The sequence below is a fragment of the Gymnogyps californianus genome, chromosome 19, assembly GCF_018139145.2.
Source record: "Gymnogyps californianus isolate 813 chromosome 19, ASM1813914v2, whole genome shotgun sequence".
In the NCBI taxonomy this organism is placed as follows: Eukaryota; Metazoa; Chordata; class Aves; order Accipitriformes; family Cathartidae; genus Gymnogyps; species Gymnogyps californianus.
The window spans coordinates 14,174,521-14,194,576 of record NC_059489.1 but is presented as its reverse complement, the minus strand read 5'-3'; the positions used below and the strand labels follow the sequence as shown (position 1 = coordinate 14,194,576).

Genomic DNA, 20,056 nt, shown 5'->3' with positions numbered 1-20,056 from the left:
TAGCTATCTAATTTTTTCCTATGCCTTTTATATGTCAAATACTGTAGTAATTTTACTATGCGTTTTTTCTTCACTCCCATGGAATTATGAAGATCAGGCCTGTTGCTGACTCATTTCAACATCTGTTCAATAGCACATCATAGACGTATTTTGTGTGAGTTTTCACCTTCATTCCTCAAAAATGCTAATAACTATGCATATTGGAGGGCATACTTGCTTTTGCTGATTCATTTCCACACCGTTTATATCTTCCGGGTTTCTGGTGAGTTTTTCTCTTCCTATCAGCCTGATGGAATTGGAAATAATTCTGCACATGGACAGAAGTATACTTGTCTAATGATATTTTTTCCCTACAGAACATTTACATATGCCAAGTATTTTAGCTCATAGTGAGTTCTTCAGTGCATGCCTAGATAATTCACAGATATCAGTACTATCTCAAATATCCCTTCCCATTATTCTGTATTTGAAATCCTTTCCAAAGTTGGATGAGGCATTTACAGACACCAGGAAATTAAGAAAGCATTCAAGTCTTTTTTGGCATGGACTGAGACCTGCAGAAGATGCTACAGTGCTGTTTAAAAGATATATGTGTTTTACAGGAACTCTCTGGGTTCATTTGCATTGGGCAGATTTGAAAAAACAACTCAAAACCTCACAAGAATATAATACAAGCTTAATTTCATTGTTTCCTTAACTGTTGTCTTAAGGAGAAGCACAGAGACAGGATAAGTGAAAGTAACCAGGACCTTAAACACAAATGCAGAGGTGTAAACCTGAGCTAGTCATCCTCAGTTCCTCTTCTAGTCAGTGGAGAGAAAGGCATCTCCAAGGGGCTTGTTAGCCCCTCTAGCTTAGAGACCTGTTCCTGGGTTAAAGCAATTGCTTTAATTAATTGAAATTAACTGCATCACGAAAGTATTTTTGGATGGAAAAGCATTTTTATTCCTAATTGAGAATTTTTAACTTGACCTAAGAACAGGAACACCTTTAAAGGCTTTTCTGAAACACAATGTCCTCCCGGTTTTGCTGATTATGTGATCATGGGGTAACTTTTCCTTACGGGAAGCTGAAGGGGAAGGGAAGAATTGCTGCGGGTCTTCATCACTGAAAAGTTCTCAACACTTATCTTAATGGCTCCTCAAACACCTCTCCTGACCTCACATGTACTTCTAATAATATCCACTGAGGCACATTAGGCATGTGTTTAATTACAATAATTAAAAAACTTTTAAAGAAATTTCATCTATTAAAGCCCAAGGCACACAGCAGCACCTGTATGGAGCTGTGTATCATTACCACAGAAAAATCATAGTCAATGGTTTAGCTAATTTGTTTACTGACTCTCTACTCTGTGTGCTGATCTGTATGTTCACATACTGTTGTGGTTTAACCCCAGTTAGCCGCTAAGCACCACGCAGCTGCTCCCTCACTCCCCACCCGGCTTCCAGTGGGATGGGGAGGAGAATCAGGAAAGAAGGTAAAACTCATGGACTGAGATAAGAATGGTTTAATAACTAAAGTAAAATATAATACTAACAATAATAATAATAATGAAATATAATGATAGTAATAATAGCAATGAAAAGGAATATAACATTTGTTATGACAAATTGTGCACAATGAGAACTGATCTCTCCCCTTAAATCCATAAGAGGGAGTCTGTGAGCAAAAAGTCCTTCAGGAGCACCAGGCCTTATAACCAGCCAAAGCCTGTGCAGGGAACCACGACAGTGACTGAGACAATTCCAGGGCAAGGATGCTGTCTGGTCACATCAGAGTGTGAAAAACATATTTTCTTGCTCTAGTGTGCAGACTGCAGATAGGATATGAAACTCCTTGTGCTCAGCTGAAACTAGGCAGAGGAATGAAGGCTAAAGTACAATGATTATTTTCAGGGAGCGTATAACTGATATGCAACTGTTATAAATGGGATAATTGTAAGGTAATTTGGAGGTTCAGAGTCTTGGTAGGGCACTCACTAATCATATCAGTACCACCTTATCAGGCTGAGATTGCCTAGGTAACCAGATCAGAACCACATAATTTGGATACAGATGTCGCAGAATGGGGACCAATGAGCAAAAAGTAATTCAGAGTGGATTGTTTCTTTGGAAGGAGTTTGAGAAGAGAAAGAGAGATAGAATGGCTACAAAAAGGTGGATTCAGAAGTAGAAAAAAATGGGGAATAATGTACGAAATCAGGTAAAGAGAAAAGATGAGACCTTCCAACAGTAGGAGTGCAGACGTCTACAGATGGTAGTGAAGCTGACTGAAGATCCAAGCCCACCAGGAAAGTGGAGAGAAACCCGCTGGTCAACCCAATAGGGTCTCCCTCAGGAGAAAGGAGGGCAGATTGACTATATGCTTGTACGTCTCTATTACTGAGATGAACACCAACTTTCCTTGTAGTTTTCTGTCAGGACACTTACCTTTCAGAGTATGTAGGAAGAACCGTGCCTACATACTGTGGCACACCACTGCTGTGGATGTGTGAGAAGAGAACATCAAATAAATAATTGCATGGACTGAGGAGTGTTTTTAACCTTGAGCAGGCAGTGTGTTTGACTTGAACTAAATATTCTTCTGTTGACACTGTGTTTCTGATTCAAAGGTTTCTGGTTCTTGCTTTGTGACTTTCCAAAGAGCAGTTTTTTAGTCTGAAATTGTTAAGATTAATTTTTTTTTTTACATTGAGAATGGAACTACTGTATGTATCTCCTGCTACCAGGACCAAACATGGTGCTGACTGCTTTTTCAAGCAAGAATTCTATGCTTTCCAAGGCTTGAAAATATTCATAGTAGTATTATGAATATATGATGGGCTAATCATGCAAGTCAACAACAGGTCTATGAATAGCAGGGACCATTCACAGATAGTTATGACATAGGTATAAGCATAGGAATTCTAGCAAATGCCAAAAATATCCTTAAGTAGAAACTATACTGTCAGTATGTTCAGCGATCTCAAAGCTATCAAAAGAAAATACAAGGAAAATCAATAAAATAAGAAAGTAAGGAAACAGAAACAATGGCTGAAGGAAAAAAAAAAGGTAAAATTCATCTAACTGAAAATAATGCAGTCACAGCAAATGGCCTACAATGTCACATGGATGAGACAAATGGGGAACACAGGACTCACTACAGCCTACATGTTCCTTTTTCAGGAGCATAAGCACAGAAGTAAAGCACTTCACCTGGCTACTGCTAGGATTAAAAATGTCTCTGGCTTTGAGTGCTAGAGACACATATCCTCTCAAAGGATATGAAAATCCATATGCCTTTCCATTTCTACTCGAAGGGAGAATTGTATTCTTAGATGTTAGGCAGCCACTGGTTAAAATAAAGAGCTATGCTGTGCACAAGAATACGCCCATGCTTAGGCAGACATGGATTTGAAATCTTGGTTTCTTCTTCTTGGATGAGAGCTTTAACCACCAGTGCCCCTAATCATTGTTTTCTCTGTCGTGTGTTAAACTCTTGTTTCCTCCAAGAAACAAACAAAACCAAACAAAACCTGAAACAAAACATCAAAGAACACCCATCCTCCCACCCAATGCTATGTCCAGCACTTCCGAACAATGTGGAATGTAAGTAATGTAAATATATGTAAGTGCATGCTCATGCTCTCAGACAGCCTCCTGGGTCGAGCACTTCAGGGAATTAAGCCCTAGATCTCCATCAAGTTTCAGGTTTGGACATACACTGTTCAGCTCTGGTGTCATCTGGGACAGTTCCTGGAGCTTAGCTCTGGAAAAAGGGGTTGGGAACGTAGAGACTTTCAGAGCTACCTGAGAGAGAGCGAGGTCCTCACTTTTGTTCAAGTTTCCCTGTAGATGACTGACTTACCCTTTTTATGGGATCTACCCTCTGAAACAATTCGTAATTATTCTTGTTTCTCTGGTGTTTCCAATGGTGCTCTGTAGGTGGCAGTGCAGAATACATTTCTCTGGTATTTCACCCGACAGAGATTTGTGTGTTTGGAAAGATTTGAGTGTTTTGGTTATTGCAGTCGCTGTATGTCTGTATTTTTCCAGATGACTCTGGCAGTCTTCCTTTACAATTGTTCATTATTATTAATAGACATATTAGCATTTTGTCATTACAATCTTACACATTGTTGGTTGTCTAGTTCTTTCAATTGACTTTTTCCTGTTCTTGTTCTTACTTTACTTGTACCATTCCTCCAGTTCCTTTGGAAACAAAGCAAACAAATAACTTGGAACTCCTATAAATCCTATCTCTTTAATGTGCACTTTTTTTTGATGTTTCACTTTCACAGAAAAATGTTTCCAGAACCCTGAATAAATTAAACGAACAACACATCCTGTTCCATAAAAGGAACAAACCACCTTACTTACTGATAGGGAAATGCATATCTGTTTATTTAAAGCTGATACTTTGAAAGTAAGTGAAGATAGATGGGGCTTTAGGGGTGATGGAAAATCAGATTTCCTCTGCTTCTGCAGGTGACTTGGCATGACTTTTCAGCTCATTTGACTTAATGTTTTTACATTCTCCTGTGGAAACTGATGTAAATTTCAGGACACCATGACCATTTTGCATTGGAAAACAGGTATTTATTCATATCCGTCGTTCACTATGGAATCTTTTTAGCTAGAAGTGCAGACAGTGTTTCAAACATTGGCACATTATACAGTTCTGTGGTTTGGAAATCTTAAATCCTGGATTCTTTGGCAGGCAACTTCAACTTTCACAGGCGGCAATACGCATCTTCATTGCCAATGTCATTAGCGTCTAGAGCAAGTTAGGTTTACAAACTATGTCTAAAAGTCCCCTCCTACGCCCTTTTGAATAACCTTATATCCTTTCCCACTCATTGAAAGCTCGCACTGTCCTGGTACCTGCAGACCTAACCATGAAGTCCTTGTTCCTTGTTACAACACTCCAATATCAATGACTCTCTATCATTTGTAGACTTGTCATTCTCTCATTGGAGATGAAAATTAGAACATAGAATTTAGATGATCAGTTACACAGCACAAACAGGAGTACTGAATCTGGTTGTGATAACTTACAATTTTAAGACCGTGATACAACTTTTTGAAACAGCAAAACAGGAATGATTTATGGTAAACCATTCTTTTCCCTAAAACCCCAAAGGGCAACCGATAACTGTGATTGTCAGGTTAACAGACAATGTCTCTCTGCAGGAAAGGTAAAAGTTAGATCACCTACCTAAAGTTGATATGGTTCTGAAATTGCTGGGGAAGAGGCACATCTGCCTTGCAGATACCAAGAGTGGAAAGCAGCCTGCAGCACGCGGAAGCGCAGTACGCCAGCGTGGTCTGTGTTGCAGCACTCAGCTGCCCACAGCAGCTCTGTGTGATGCACTTGCTCCCAAGCCAGCTTGCTCAAAGACCGTTTCCTGACACATACATACATCATTCATATTGCTGAACAGTGTTTATCTCAAGTGGCAACTTCTTTATGGTACCTTTTGCTTGTTTTTGAAGACCTATTGTTGTCATGGAGTTTATACAAATGTTTTTATGTGTAAAGTTAATTGAAGGCCAATGACAAGAAATTGAGACAGTCCTATGAACTGCAACTGAAGGCAAGACGGAAAGATAGATGTTTCTTTGTCCAGTTGAATTGATACTGCACTAAGAGCTTTTACATGACTGTCCAGCCTGTTGGACTAGATAGGTCAGGCATGCGAATCACACTGTAGATGCTATATTTACTTTTAAAGTATCTCTGTCACATGGCTATACATAGCCATTCTCATTCAGGGCAAGCAGCCTCAACAACTGCAATGCTCTATGAAATCGCTAAAGGACTTTAATTAAACCTGTAATACAAAAATTTACAAAAATAGAAAAGAATGCTTTATCTGTACCTGGAGTCTTCATAGCCGTAGTAAGTGATTCTATTTTTTCTGTCTTTTAGAACAGAAAACACTTCTACTATGTGTTTTACCTGAAATTAGGATTAAAAGCTTCTTATCTGTTTTCCTGTAATAGCAACATAATTAAAAGTTCAGTGTTATATTTTAGCTTATGTTTTGCCTCAAGGCAATATTTGTACTAAAATTCTATTATGTTTTTGCCAACATACAGTAATTTTGAATAAAAGGAATCCAGATTTGGTTAGACCATGCAATGATGAGGAAAACAGACAAACAAACAATATTACCCTGTTTATTAAATAATAATATTAAGCCATTGATTGGAAAACAAGCTTCAAGCCTTCGGCATGCTGATTACTGCATTTTCTATATATGAAAACATTGCTTTCTTAGATAAGAATAATTTGAAAAATAATGAATGCATATTATGATTACTGTTACTCTCATATGGTCCTTTGTCTCCCACAGAGATGGGTATTCTTGCTGTATTTGCTCTACCACTGCTTCTCTTAGGGATCAGTGGAATTATTTACATTTACCAGTCAGTCAGATGGCTATTGTCCAAGTCAGCTGTGCAAAACAAGGTGGTGGTGATCACAGATGCCATCTCTGGACTGGGCAAGGGTGAGTTGTCTTATTTCTTCTCAGTGTCAGAAAACAGAAACAGCCAGAGCACCACCCTTTAGGTGACAATATGTGCATACATTACCTTGTATTATATTCATAACTGTCTGGATGAAGCAGAACTTAAGAAATATATTTTTAAACAAATCCTATGGTTTTTAAATGTACATTTTTAGTCTCAGCCACAGGAACTGCTGGTAAACTTTTAGAAACTGCAGAGCTTTATATTTATTTAATTCAATAGAATGAGAGGTTTTGTAAGCACATTAAGAGTGCTATTTTTAGCATGTTGCTACTACTAGATCTTATTACATAGGCTGTCACTGCAGGGTAGCAGCAAATCAGTACAAACAGGTGTCACCTTACACTTTACATGTTCCTTTTCAGCTCTTAAAGACTTTGACATTTCCTGCTCCCTGTAAATAACAGTGCTCACCCCTCTGTTCCTGTTCATAGCTCTGCCCCCTCTATCATCCATCTTCCTCCTCTTCCCTTGACATCCTCCAGTACCTCCAACTGGGCTGCCTGGCTATGTGTAATGGTGGGTTCAGTGGACGGAAGGAAAGGGTGTATGATAATTTATCTATTTATATAAGCTGACTGCCTGGGTGGCCAGCCACTTAGCATATACTTCTTCTTGGCTCATATTTCCTGCCTACACAGTGCTGCCAGATTAAAGGTACTGGGTCATATATTGCTTATGTACAGTCCTGCTCTAGGCATCACTTGAGGGGCAGTACATGCAAGTGCCTGAGGAGGCAAACATAGCTTGAGCATTTTGGCATTTTCAATGAAGTCTTGCTGTATGTTGGAAACCTTGCACTCCCAAGCAGAAAATAGATAGGGAAAGGGAATGCTCTTGCAGAATTATTCCTTAGCAGAACAGAGCAGAGACCTGCAACAGAAATACACGCTATGCTGGCAAGGAGTGCTCCTTATCAGAGCCTGTTAGGACAAGGTATGAAATAATTCTGAACTCCACATCCCACTTGGTCTTTCCCTTTCCCTGACACACTTCAGTTTCAGTTGAAGATAATATGAACATGCATTTTCTCTGATTGGTTATATTTCAGTATTTTTGTTTGCAGAGTCATGATTCAGAGTTCTTCAGTTGAGACTGAGTGTCTCTTAGAATCATAGGATGCCTGGAGGTTTCTGGACAAAAGTCCTGCTTGGAGCAGGAATATCACCAGTGCTAGATCTGGTTGGTGTGGCTTCAAGGCAAATCTTGGAAACCTCCAAGGATAAAGAATATTTATTGAACATAAGATAAGGGAAGAGCAATGGACGTCATCTGCCTGGACTTGTGCAAAGCATTTGACACTGTCCTGCACAACATCCTTGTCTCTAAAATGGAGAGACATGGGCTTGGCAGGTAGACCACTCCGTGGATAAGGAATTGGCTGGATGGTCGCACTCAAAGAGTTGCGGTCAACGGCTTGATGTCCAAGTTGAGACCAGTGACGAATGGCATTCCTCAGGGGTTGGTATTGGGACCAATATTATTTAACGTCTTTGTCAGGGACATGGACAGCGGGATTGAGCGCACCCTCAGCAAGTTTGCCGATGACACCAAGCTGAGTGGTGCGGTCAACATGCTGGAGGGAAGGGATGCCATCCAGAGGGACCTTGACAGGCTAGAGAGGTGGGCCCGTGTGAACCTCATGAAGTTCCACAAGGCCAAGTGCAAGGTCCTGCACCTGGGTCGGGACAATCCCAAGCACAAATACAGGCTGGGCGATGAGTGGATTGAGAGCAGCCCTGTGGAGAAGGACTTGAGGGTATTGGTGGATGAAAAACTGAGTATGAAGCAGCAATGTGCATTTGCAGCCCAGAAAGCCAACTGTATCCTGGGCTGCATCAAAAGAAGCATGCCCAGCAGGTCAAGGGAGGTGATTGTTGCCCTCTGCTCCGCTCTCGTGAGATCCCACCTGGAGTACTGTGTTCAGCTCTGGGGCCCGCAGCATAAGAAAGACCTGGACCCGCTCGAGCAGGTCCAGAGGAGGGCCATGAAGATGATCAGGGGGCTGGAGCATCTCCCCTAAGAGGACAAGCTGAGAGAGTTGAGGTTGTTTAGCCTGGAGAAGAGAAGGCTCCATGGAGACCTTATAGCAGCCTTCCAGTACTTAAAGGGAGCCTACAGGAAAGATGGGGAGGGACTCTTTATCAGGGGGTGTAGTGATAGGACAAGGGGTAACGGTTTTAAACTGAAAGAGAGCAGATTTAGATTAGATAGTAGGAAGAAATTTTTTACTGTGAGGGTGGTGAGACACTGGAACAGGTTGACCAGAGAAGTTGTGAATGCCCCGTCCCTGGAAGTGTTTAAGGCCAGGCTGGGTGGGGCTTTGAGCAACCTGATCTAGTGGAAGGTGTCCGTGCCCATGGCAGGGCAGTTGGAACTATATGACCTTTAAGGTCCTTTCCAACCCAAACCATTCTATGATTCTATGATTTCTCCAGGTGTCTTGCTCCAGCACTGCATGACACTGGGGGAAGATTTTCCTAAGTTCAATTTCCTCATTAACCTTTCTTCATCTTTTTTTTTTTTTTTTTGTGACTAGCTGCTACCTGTCTCTTGAGGCTACAAAGGCAATCACACACACACATCCTTTTTCACATAGATGAAAAAGGAGGTAACTCAAAGCAACTATGTTTTATTATCCTAAACATATCTACTGCCAGTATCCCATAGGGTGATACCGAGAAGTTATTTGCAGGCTTGAATGATTCCAAATCATGCAGAATTTGCTGTGCAGTCCACTCACGGATATGTGATGGCCATTCATCCAGAGCTTTAAAATACCAGCTGTCTGGCCAGCTGCTGCACATTTGAGCTCTTAGACAGCAACCAAATTCCTTTTCCCACAAGCCAGAATTTCTGGACTAAAGACAACATTCATCAAAGTTAAAAAAGAGAAACAAAAACTATGATAATTGAAGATGTTTGCAATGGTTTATGGTTGTTATTTAAACCTGATTCCTGTTTCTTCTCAGTGCTATAACTCAGAAAAGTCCAGGATAGTTCTAGAGGAGAACATAATTGGTTTCCCTTTTTCCCTTTTATTGCTCTTCACACAGTAGTCACATTTTGTTCACAAGGTTGCCCCAACTGTTATGTTTATAGGAAAAATACTAGTGTAGTTGTCCTAGTACTGGCAAATAACCTTTTGGGCTTTACATCCAAAATCTTCCTATACTAGAAAAAAGAAAATGAAAGACATTCATAAAATTACTGTTGTAAATAATTAAAAAGATTACATAAATAAAAGTTTCCAGCTGCACAGGTTTACAAAAATAGAAGAGTGGATCCAGAAGTGCTTCCATACAGATATTAAGAGTCTAACATGGGCATTTAAGAAATCTAAGATGGGCATATTAGCATAACTGGATTTGCCTGTGGGTATTGAAATCTGAAGACACAGCTCCAGCTGTGTCTGGAGGACAGACAGCTATAGCACTAGGGTTGTACTGTTGCCCATTCAACAAAGACCATAGGCGTTAAGACAAATCAAACAGGCTGGAAAGGCATAAGAGTAATTGTAAGACCATATTCCTGTTCTTCCCATGCTGAATATGTAACTGTCATGAAGATTTGGTTTAGGGACCCAATATGAGGGCTCCAAGGTTGAGAGCTTTTTGGAAGACCTAATAAGGAAAAAACCCATGAAAGGAAAAATAAGTCTTGATTTCCGGTCCTACCAGTACATATAACCCACTGTCAACTAATTGGCTGCACACAAACCAGATCTCTGGTTTGGGGCACAGTGGGCACATCATCAGTCGCATCCTCAGGCCTATCTGTAAGACATTATCTATTCCAAGAAAATAAAAGCAGGCAATTGTGTATTTTTCCTGGCAAGGAGGACAACCTTGACAGATTCCTGGACTGAGAGACACAGTTTCAGTTCAGCTGAGCTAGAATATGCACCCTGTAGCAGCCTGTAACAGCCAGAGGGCTACAATTGACAATGAATTCCTAAAAGATGCCCATGAGATATCTATGATCCATGTTTTTAAATGCTTTTCTTTGGCTAAACTGACAGTATAGTGAGGAATATATTCTCCCTCAACACCACCTAGAGAAGAAAATAGACCAGACACATGCTGTCAAGATGCTGCAGCCTGGTATTTCATAATCTGCATAATTGTGCATTATACCATTACATTAAATTTTAATTTATTACTCACATTTATATTATTGCCATTTAATGCTTTCTTTTTTCTCCTATATATTTATTCTTTCAAAATTAATGAATTTTAAAGCATAGATTCAACATCATTAGCAAAACCAGCATCCCATTTCAAGCAAAATAAACAAAATCAAATTATTATTGTTATTATTTCTTTTGATCTTATTTCTCTCCTAGAATGTTCTCGGGTGTTCCACACAGGAGGAGCAAGGCTTGTGTTGTGTGGCAGGACATGGGAAAAGTTAGAAGCCTTGTACGATGCTTTAATAAGTGTGGCAGATCCCAGTACAGTAAGTATTTCTTCACTCTGCTTTGAAAATTCACAACTTGAGGTAAATACCTTGTTCAGGTACACAAAGTGCTTTTAAATCCAGTAAAACAAAGTACATGAAACATGACTCACTGTTAAGGGTGATTTTGGTCACCCAGGTAATATATCCAACAGTCCAGAGAGAGAGAGAGAGAAACACCTCTGAAGGTCTTCAGAGCACAATGCCAAAAGTATAAGTCAGAAATCCTGCTCTCTTGAGCTAATTCATGGCAATTACTGTAAAGCAACTGAGTGGGCCTGCATTTTGAACAGGCCACCCAACTAGAAATGCTAGGCAGAGGAATTTGCCTGTTAATTTGGATGAAAGGGATCCAAAGCGCTTCATTTAATCACAGGAACTACCATCCATTTTTCACATAATTAGAGTGCTCAAGGAGTGGGAGATGGGTCTAAAGATTGAATTAATTTTGAGTTTCTCCACTACTTTGGGAGAAGTCCCAGCTGGAAGGGCATGGGAGCATATGAATAAGAGTGCCCTTTCCTCATTACCACTGACTAGATCACCATGCAAGTAGACATGCAAGGCTGCCCCTGCTGCCAGTTCTTTGGAAGGTGTTTCTTTGATGCTCATGGGAAAGCTTTCCTTCTGTGACCAATGGTTTTAGCTGACTCATTTCAGGGCACAGGTGTTCCTGAAGGCATCACACAAATTCTACACCCATTGCTCACCAGAACAACAAATATTTGCGTTTGACCCTTTTTTGCAGTGAGGTTCATTCATCTGCATAAACAACCATAAAAGTAGTGCGTTCATGTTAGTCTCCACAGACTCAACTAGGAAAAGAAAATTAAGTATGACTAAGGGATCTGCATTACATTGTCTTATTAATATAGTAAGAGAAGATACTCAGAGTTCATTCCTCTGTCCCATAGCTGATAAAATCTACATCTTTGCAGAAATCGTACAAATGTAAACTCTGTTTGGATAACCTATAGCTGAACAAACCATTCCTACCTTCCAACTGCCCCCCATGTATATGTAAATTATCTGTCAAAGCACTATATCCTAGACTCTGTGGTCAGTAAAGTTCTCCAGAGAGCTGCTTACAGAAAGATCAGAACTTGGAGTGGTAGGAGTCACTGTGTCTATTATCTGTCTCAAGAGACAAGAGAGACAAAACTCAATAGGGTAGAGCTAGTCCAGCTTACCCTTCCCATGGTGTTCTGCTTCATCTGAATTTCAGAGTCTATGAATACCCATTGCTGAACTACCTTATTTCTAGAGTGGGTTAAAAGAGCAAATGAAAGTTTTTGTGAGAATGCTAAAACCACTGTCTTCAGATATCAAGGTAAATTAATTTACGAGACAAGTAAATAAAAATACATTTTTATATAACAGGTGTCCTTGAAATAAGTCTTTCCTTTATTAGACATATGCACCAAAGCTCATACTTCTGGATATCTCAGACATAAAATGTATTCAAGACGTAGCTAAGGAAATCCTGAATTGCTATGGCTGTGTGGATATACTGATCAACAATGCAAGTATGAAGGTGAAAGGAGCAGTGCAGAGCATTTCATTGGAACTCGATAAAAAGATAATGGATGCCAACTATTTTGGACCTATAACATTAACCAAAGGTATTTTAATTTTTTTTCCTGTTTTGCTGTTGCCACTTAAAGCTTGAGATCCAAGTCATTGGCATTACGCTATTTCATTTGCACTTATTTTTGCCTTCTGCACTATAATAAAAAACAATTCTGTGAAAATCAATGGACTGAAATTGAGGTGAAGAAGATCAAAATCAGAGTGCCTGGATTTGGAAATAGATTGGTCAAGAAATATATAAGCAGATGTTTGAAACATAGACATTTTTTTAAATGCCTGCTTATTGTATTTTGCATATGGTGACTCTTTTATTAACATGCTTGCTGCCTTTGTTACAAAGACAATTGTTTTCAAAACCCTTGCAAGGATACAGACAGGCTGACAATTAACTGTGATAATACTGCACCCAGATCTGCATATAGAATCCAACTGAAGTCTAGAAGACACTCAATTTCCAGCTACCGGATTTTGTGATACTTTTGATTGCAGTGTTGAGACAAACTTAATTAAAGTTGTGCTATCTACACTTCGGCTGTCACTTCATTTCACTAAATACATTGAGCTGTTCTACTTATGTGGCTATTTCTTTTATTTCTTTTTTTTCAGCCATTCTTCCCAACATGATCTCAAGAAGAACTGGCCAAATTGTTCTAATTAATAGTATCCAAGGAAAAATAGGAATCCCATTTCGTGCAGCTTGTAAGTTATACATAGCAAAAATGTACATTCTAATACGTAAGTTGTGAGCATTCCATGGCACTGATAATGCATCCTAATTCAGTCAAATATTAATACAATATTTGGCTGAAAAATTTTTGAAGAAGTGGAACTCAAGAAGGAATAGTTAAAATACTATCTTTGAAGTATAACTACTGCCTAAGGTACTTGAGGACAAGAGGATATCAAATGTGACAGCAAGGTTTTTTTATGATCTTAGGAGACATTCAGGAAACAGCAAACTTGTAGGTCTAACATCGGTACTGGCATATTAGAGGAAACCATAATGAAGAATGAAGTAGTGTATAAATATAACATACTGGTAGCTACTAGCTACTGCTTTGTAAAGGGAGACTCACGCAGTTAATGGATTTATGTGAAGGAGTTTGAAAGGAGATGTAGCAATTGTATTCTGCTTGGCTTTCCAGAAAAATTTCAAGGCGGTCTTTCATCCAAAGCTCCTAACAAAACTAAGCTGTCCTGAATTATGATGAAAGGTCTTTGCATTAATAAAATGCAAAGTAAGTGGACAGAAAATATAGGATAGATGTAAATAGACATTTTTGACTGTGACAGGATGGCTAATCATTCCATGCTTAATTTTCCAAACATTCATGTTTTATGGAGCTCTATCATACATCTATATCCATGCATTCATATATCCAAACATGCATATGTGGGGTTTTTTTCTTTCTTTTAGATGCTGCTTCTAAGCATGCTGCTGTAGGCTTTTTTGATTGTCTTAGAGCTGAAATGGAAGAATTTGATATTTCTGTCAGCACTGTGAATCCAACCTTCATCTGTTCATACCATCGCCAACCAGCACATGGCAACTGGGAGGCATCTATTTGGAAATGTAAGGTTTGATGCATCAAGAGAGATGGTAGATGAGGCCCAAATAGCAGTAAGGAGGCTTTTCCCAGGGAGAAGAAAAGAGCATAGGGAAAAGAATGGAAATGACAGAAAGGATGAACAGGTTAGGGGAGCAAAAGAAAAGAGAGATTGGAGAGTTCAGATGATCCTGGTGAAAAGAGAAGGAACATGGAAAGAGAACATTATGTGAGAAAATAAATACACCAGGGCATGAGGAATGGAGGTAGTGCAGAGTATGAAAGGTCCCAAGGGAGAGTTCCACTGCACTCAAGTTGGTCCTTCTCTTAGGGACTGTGAAGATTTTACTTCAAAATTGTAAAAACATCTTAGGGACATACTGATGAGGGGAAGGGAAGGGTAAGGGATTGAAAGTGTGTAGGAATTTAACTAATTTTACTGATGCACTAGCTGTGTATCTTTTCAGCACCATTCCCTCAGATGTGTCTGTCTATCTGTCTGTCTGTCTGTAGCTCTCACTCCTCTGTTTGATTTACAGTCTTTTTCAGAAAGGTGGCATATGGTGTGCACCCAGTGGAGGTGGCAGAGGAAGTCTTGCGCACAGTGAGCAGTAAGAAGCAGGAGGTACTTATGGCCAACCCTATCCCCAGAGCAGCAGTTTACATTCGCACCTTTTTCCCTGAGCTGTTTTTTGCCATTGTTGCCTCAGGGATTAGGGAAAAGCTGAAGACAGAAGACGAAAATTGATTTTGTTCAGTTCTTTTCCCTGCTTTTGACCTGAAAAAAAGTTTATGTTTCAAACGTCAATGATTTCTGCTTCTCACCATGGGTAGAATAAAGGAGGAGGCTTTATTAAACATGAACCAGCCAATGTCTCACTTACTGATTCACTACCATTAACGCACATTCATCTGTGGGACTTCCACTTTTCTGGATTTAGTGAATATGACAAGATATCATTGTTTGCATTACAACAGTATGGGAAAAACTCTACTAGGAACTCTATTGCTGTTATAAGAGAGCAATTCCCAATCTAAATAGGTAGATCAAAGTCTGGGGACCTGCAGCAACTTATCAGAATAGTCTGTCAGTGCTAGGACTGATGGGAACTTACAGGAACAAAGGGATGGAGAAGTAGGGAGAAGTGGGAGACAGAGGAGCAAAAATCAGTGGAAAATGGGGTTAGAGCCTTGATCAGAGTGTTCCTCAGATGTGCTTTTTGGAAGTATTTGCAGGATATGCAAATAGTGAGCCCAAATAAGGGCTTATCTAGTTCAATATCTCATCTGCGCCAGGACCCTGAAGTACATGCTTAAAAGATGGATTATAAGAATGGGACAATAATATGGAGACACTCCTTGTATTATACTCTCCCAGGTTCTGGTAATCTGCTACACAGTTTGAAACAGAATCTGTCTCTGCGTCTTGTTAGATTATCAATTTTTTACACAAATTTTTCAAATTCCTTTTTGAAACATTCCATCCCTGAGGAAAGGAACTAATCATATACAAAAAAAGATTTCCTTATGTTTACTTTAAACCTGGTGTTAGATAATATTCTCTGATATCTCCTACTTCTTTTATTGTGAGAGACAAAAATTAATGGTACTCAGTTCATTCACTCCCAGTCATCCGTGCCCATCATACTTTCCATGCAGTTACCTGTTTTCCAAGTTGGAGAGCCCCGGCATCTATTCACTCTCTCTTTTCTCTCTTTGTGAGAAGTCTAGATTATTCTTCTTGTTCTTCTTTATATCTTTTCTTGGTTTACCTTATCTTTTTTTTTTTTTTTTAAGATGGACAGGCCACAGTTGCATGCAGCATTCAAGATAGATATATAATAATCTGGACTCACAGACAGGCATACAGATGCTTCCCGGGTTTTTCACTTCTGTTCTTCTTTTGCATGTCTTATGCAAATTCCTGGTTTTGAGATATTTTTCTGACTGCTACTGAGCATTGAGTTCCCTTGTCCACTCTGCTACCTGTGGTAATTAATCATCATCTCCAACATGAGCATGGCCATTACTTATGTCAATTGTGTAAATTCCATATATTCCCAAAGTTCTCTCACTCCTAGTCATTCTAGGCTTCTCTTCCCTATTACATTTTGCCAGTTCATGCTGAGGACTTAGCCCCTTTTTGTCTCATCCTGTAAGCTGAACCAAAATATAAATAAAGCTAATGCAAGGGTGTCCTGATCTTCAGTTTTACATCTAAGAGCTTAAATTCTGTCTCCCAAACCTTCCCCTGGCCTTTCTTGTGTCATCAGTACTCACAGAGATCACGATCACCTGCTTTTTTGCAGACACTGTCAAAATGCCGTGTTTGCAGAATACTTACAAAGGAACTACCTACTCAGAAAGCATGCAACCAAACTGCACTTGCTGCTACAACAAGCCCTGTTGCTCATATAACTTTCAACACCAGCTGCACTTATCTACCTCTATCAGTAAGAATCACCAAACATGAAAGGAATTCTCAGTGCAAGGAAATACATGGTTATCATCTTGCAGGGATGTTAACCTTTTCTTGTATCTCTAGTTCAATCACTCTGGCTTCAGGAAACATGCATGCATCTACCTTACTCAGGGAAGTAGTTCACACTAATGAGAAGTAACCAGTTCCTGCAGTACCTGCTGCAGCTCCATCTATTTTCTATTGTAGCACTGGGCTTTTATTGCTGTTTGAATGACTATACCTTAACTGTGAAGTCAAATATCCAGTTTGTCCAAAATTTTCTTGCTCCTCACCAGAACTCTACTCCCTCAAACAAATGGGCTTTTGCTGTAGTCTCAGTTATACTTGTGTCTGTACCTCAGCAGCAGCCAAGCCCTTCACAGCTCCACAAAAAACAAATATGGAATAACTGGGTATTTTCATCAGAAAAGGATCAGAGAATCATAGGACATCACAGCTAAACATGAATCAACATTGTCTTGCTTTGTTGTAAAAACAAGTGGATTGCATGTTAAAATAAGCTGAATAATCCTTCTGCTCCATTTTGCGCTTTCTAGATATCAGCAGAAATTCTTCACTGGTTTTGAATATTTCACTTTTAAAATGTGGAACAGTTCAAGAAACCACAGTGAAAAGCAGTGAGAGTGACAAAGGTAAAATAACACCTGTGAGCTATCAAGAATTTTTTAAAGAACAGATGTATTTTAATCTAGAAAGTAGAAGAAAGTTATATCTAAACAATTTTCAAATACCTAAAATGTACTGCCAAGAGGATAGAACTAAACTGTTCTCCATTTCTGCTGTAGTAGGACAATGTGCTAAAATTACTACAAAGGAGATTTACAGGGAAAGAATTTTCTGCTAGGAATAGTTAAGCATGAAGGATAAATTGCCACAGAAATTTTAGAATGCCTGTCTTTGGAAGCTTTAAAGAAGAGATTAATGAAACATCTGTAAAAAAGCAATGTAGCTTTAGTTTATCCTGCCTAGAGGAAAAGAAGGATTAGGTGACCTTTTAAATGTGTCACACTTTTCTATAATTCTGTGGTTTTTTCTCATATTGAGAACAAGGTTTCTCCACTGGTATTTCTGAAGCAGTATTTTTTCCTCCAGGGAAATCTATTATTTAATCTGAAGTTTTCTATTTCATTTGTCCATCTCTGCCTCACTATCTAAATACCTGTGGATATATGTTGTATATAAAAAATATTATGATAATAAAAAGAAATATTATGAGATAAGTTCATTAAGAGATATTTTCTGTGAGCCTCGCTCAGCCATATTTTAATCTATGTAGATTCCTTAATAATACTGACTTTTATAAATGAGGACAAAACTAGGCCTGCAGTTTTAGTTGTAGAAGTCATAGGAGAAAGATATTAAACTACAGCTCCTTTAATTTTTTTAAGCTTCTCACATGCCTAAAGGGCACATAATTTTCTTTTAATGTGAGCTGCAGTTGCACTGTTGTAAATATATGGGGGGTTGTGCTGAAATCAACTATTTCTTGGTGTTGGCCAAGAAAATTGACACTGCTGGACAGAAGGGCCCTTGAAGTAAGGAATAATTTAAAAGAATGCTAAACTGGAAAGTCTTAGAAGTGAGGAGACTCTCGTCCAATTTTAGACATCTGTCCTAGACATAGCCTACCCAGAGCTAACCTTCCAGATCCCCTTCTTAAGCAGTGGAAAGAAACAGGTGCCTGTAACCTGTGATTTATCTGACATACAGCTTAGGATAATATGAATTGCATCCTAGAAGTGCCTATTTCTCTCATTAACTTTCACTGGACTCTGGGTAACCAGCACAACTGTAGGTCTGTGTATCTGTGCCACAGGTGTCTGAAGTTTACTGAGATGCCACATTCATCAAGATTGATTGGGTCAAAAGAACTGGAATAAAAATGCCACAGTATTTGATAAGCTTTTTTTTTTTTTTTTTTTTTTGCCTGTTTTCAAATAATGTGGTTCCAGGACTTAAGCCAGAATTATCGATGTCTGCAAACCAGGAGTCAAAAGTTAAAATAAGGGCCAGAATGTGAAATCATAGGTTGCAAATAGGGATAAGAAGTCTCGCATTTCATCAGGTGAGTTTGTTTACCAGACATCCAGCAAAAGACATACACCTTCTTGAATGGTTAGCATGTGAGAAAAGCAGACCATCTGAGATTTAAGAATTGATCAGGATGGGGGTCCTATTGCACAATTATTTAAAAGCTCTCTCTGGTCCACATACGGCACTTTGAGTGCAAACCACTGAGAGAAACAATCCTGAGGAAAGGGCGTATGGTAAATACTACCAGTCTGTGTTTATAAACTGCAGGCTAAGAAAAAAAATTGAGGCGCTTAAATTAGATCTTTTAAAGATCTTGTAGGTATCACCATGTTCCTGGATGAGGTGGAAATTCATCAGTGACGCCCAGGAACAACATGAGATGGGTAAAAGTCTATTGTAAAGAGACCACAGTTATTATAAAGGAAGAAAAGCAGAAAGTCAGATGGAATCAGGAATAATTCCTCTATCAGTGAAGATGTTAGAAACATCTCTGTCACAAAGAAATATGTGAAACAAGTGGAAGGAATCAAGATCTTGTGTTCTGGTCAAGGGATTGAGACTACTTCTACCAGAGTGGATACCAAAATCTCTAGCAACTGCTTTTTTCATCTGCAGAACTGAAGGTGGCAGCTTCAGAATATTGGGTATGCTGTAATGAATAAAGACAGACTTTTCTAAAGATGAAAAGGGAAATCTTATTGCTGTCTACAGCTACCTAGTGGGATGGTGTAGAGAAGATGGAGCCAGACTCTTCTCAGATGTGCACAGTGGAAGAAAAAAAGGTAATGGACACAAATCAGAACACATGAAATTCTGATTAAATGTTAGGAACTATGTTTTCCACAATTACAGTAGTTAAGCATTGGGACAGGTTGCCAATGAGGTCAGGAAATCTTACTTCTTGAATATATTCAAAACTCAACTGCTCAAGGCTCTGAGCAACATCATCTAATTGATCTGGTTTTGAGAGGGGAAGTTGGACCAGAAACCTCCAGAAGTACCTTTTAACTTAAATTATTCTATAATTCTGTGTGATTCTATAGGCATAGGTGAGTTTTGCAGTTGGTCTCCAGCCAAGATAACTTTGATATTCCCCCACCCAGAGAATGTGATTCTGTCAGTTTTCCCACTGGATGGGAAAATCTGGATGAATACCAAATGCTGAAAATTAATGAAAGTACAGACAAGTTAGGGAGAGTAAAACATATAATCAAACAAACCCTGCTAAAGGTACCAGGAGATGACTTGGGGTATAAATACCCGACTGACATCCTTTAGCGAGTCCCACAGTGCTCTATGCAATAAGGTTTCAGCTGGCAGGACACAGTCTACCCCAGTCACTATTCAGAAATGCCACTTTACATTTGTTTGTTTGTTTGTTTGTTTGTTCGTTTGTTTTTAAGGTGTTCGTGAGTGTTTAGAAGCTG

The 20,056-nt window shown here is 39.2% G+C and overlaps 1 protein-coding gene across 1 annotated transcript; it reads left to right on the top strand.

Moving 5' to 3' along the window:
- Positions 1-5,839: 5,839 nt before the first annotated feature.
- Positions 5,840-14,966, top strand: DHRS7C (dehydrogenase/reductase 7C). Its single transcript, XM_050908535.1, has 7 exons — positions 5,840-5,883; positions 6,341-6,496; positions 10,864-10,976; positions 12,388-12,598; positions 13,173-13,265; positions 13,984-14,139; positions 14,653-14,966. The coding sequence occupies exons 2-7, from the start codon at positions 6,343-6,345 to the stop codon at positions 14,859-14,861; spliced, it is 936 nt and encodes a 311-aa protein (XP_050764492.1). The 5' UTR covers positions 5,840-5,883; positions 6,341-6,342; the 3' UTR covers positions 14,862-14,966.
- Positions 14,967-20,056: the final 5,090 nt, after the last annotated feature.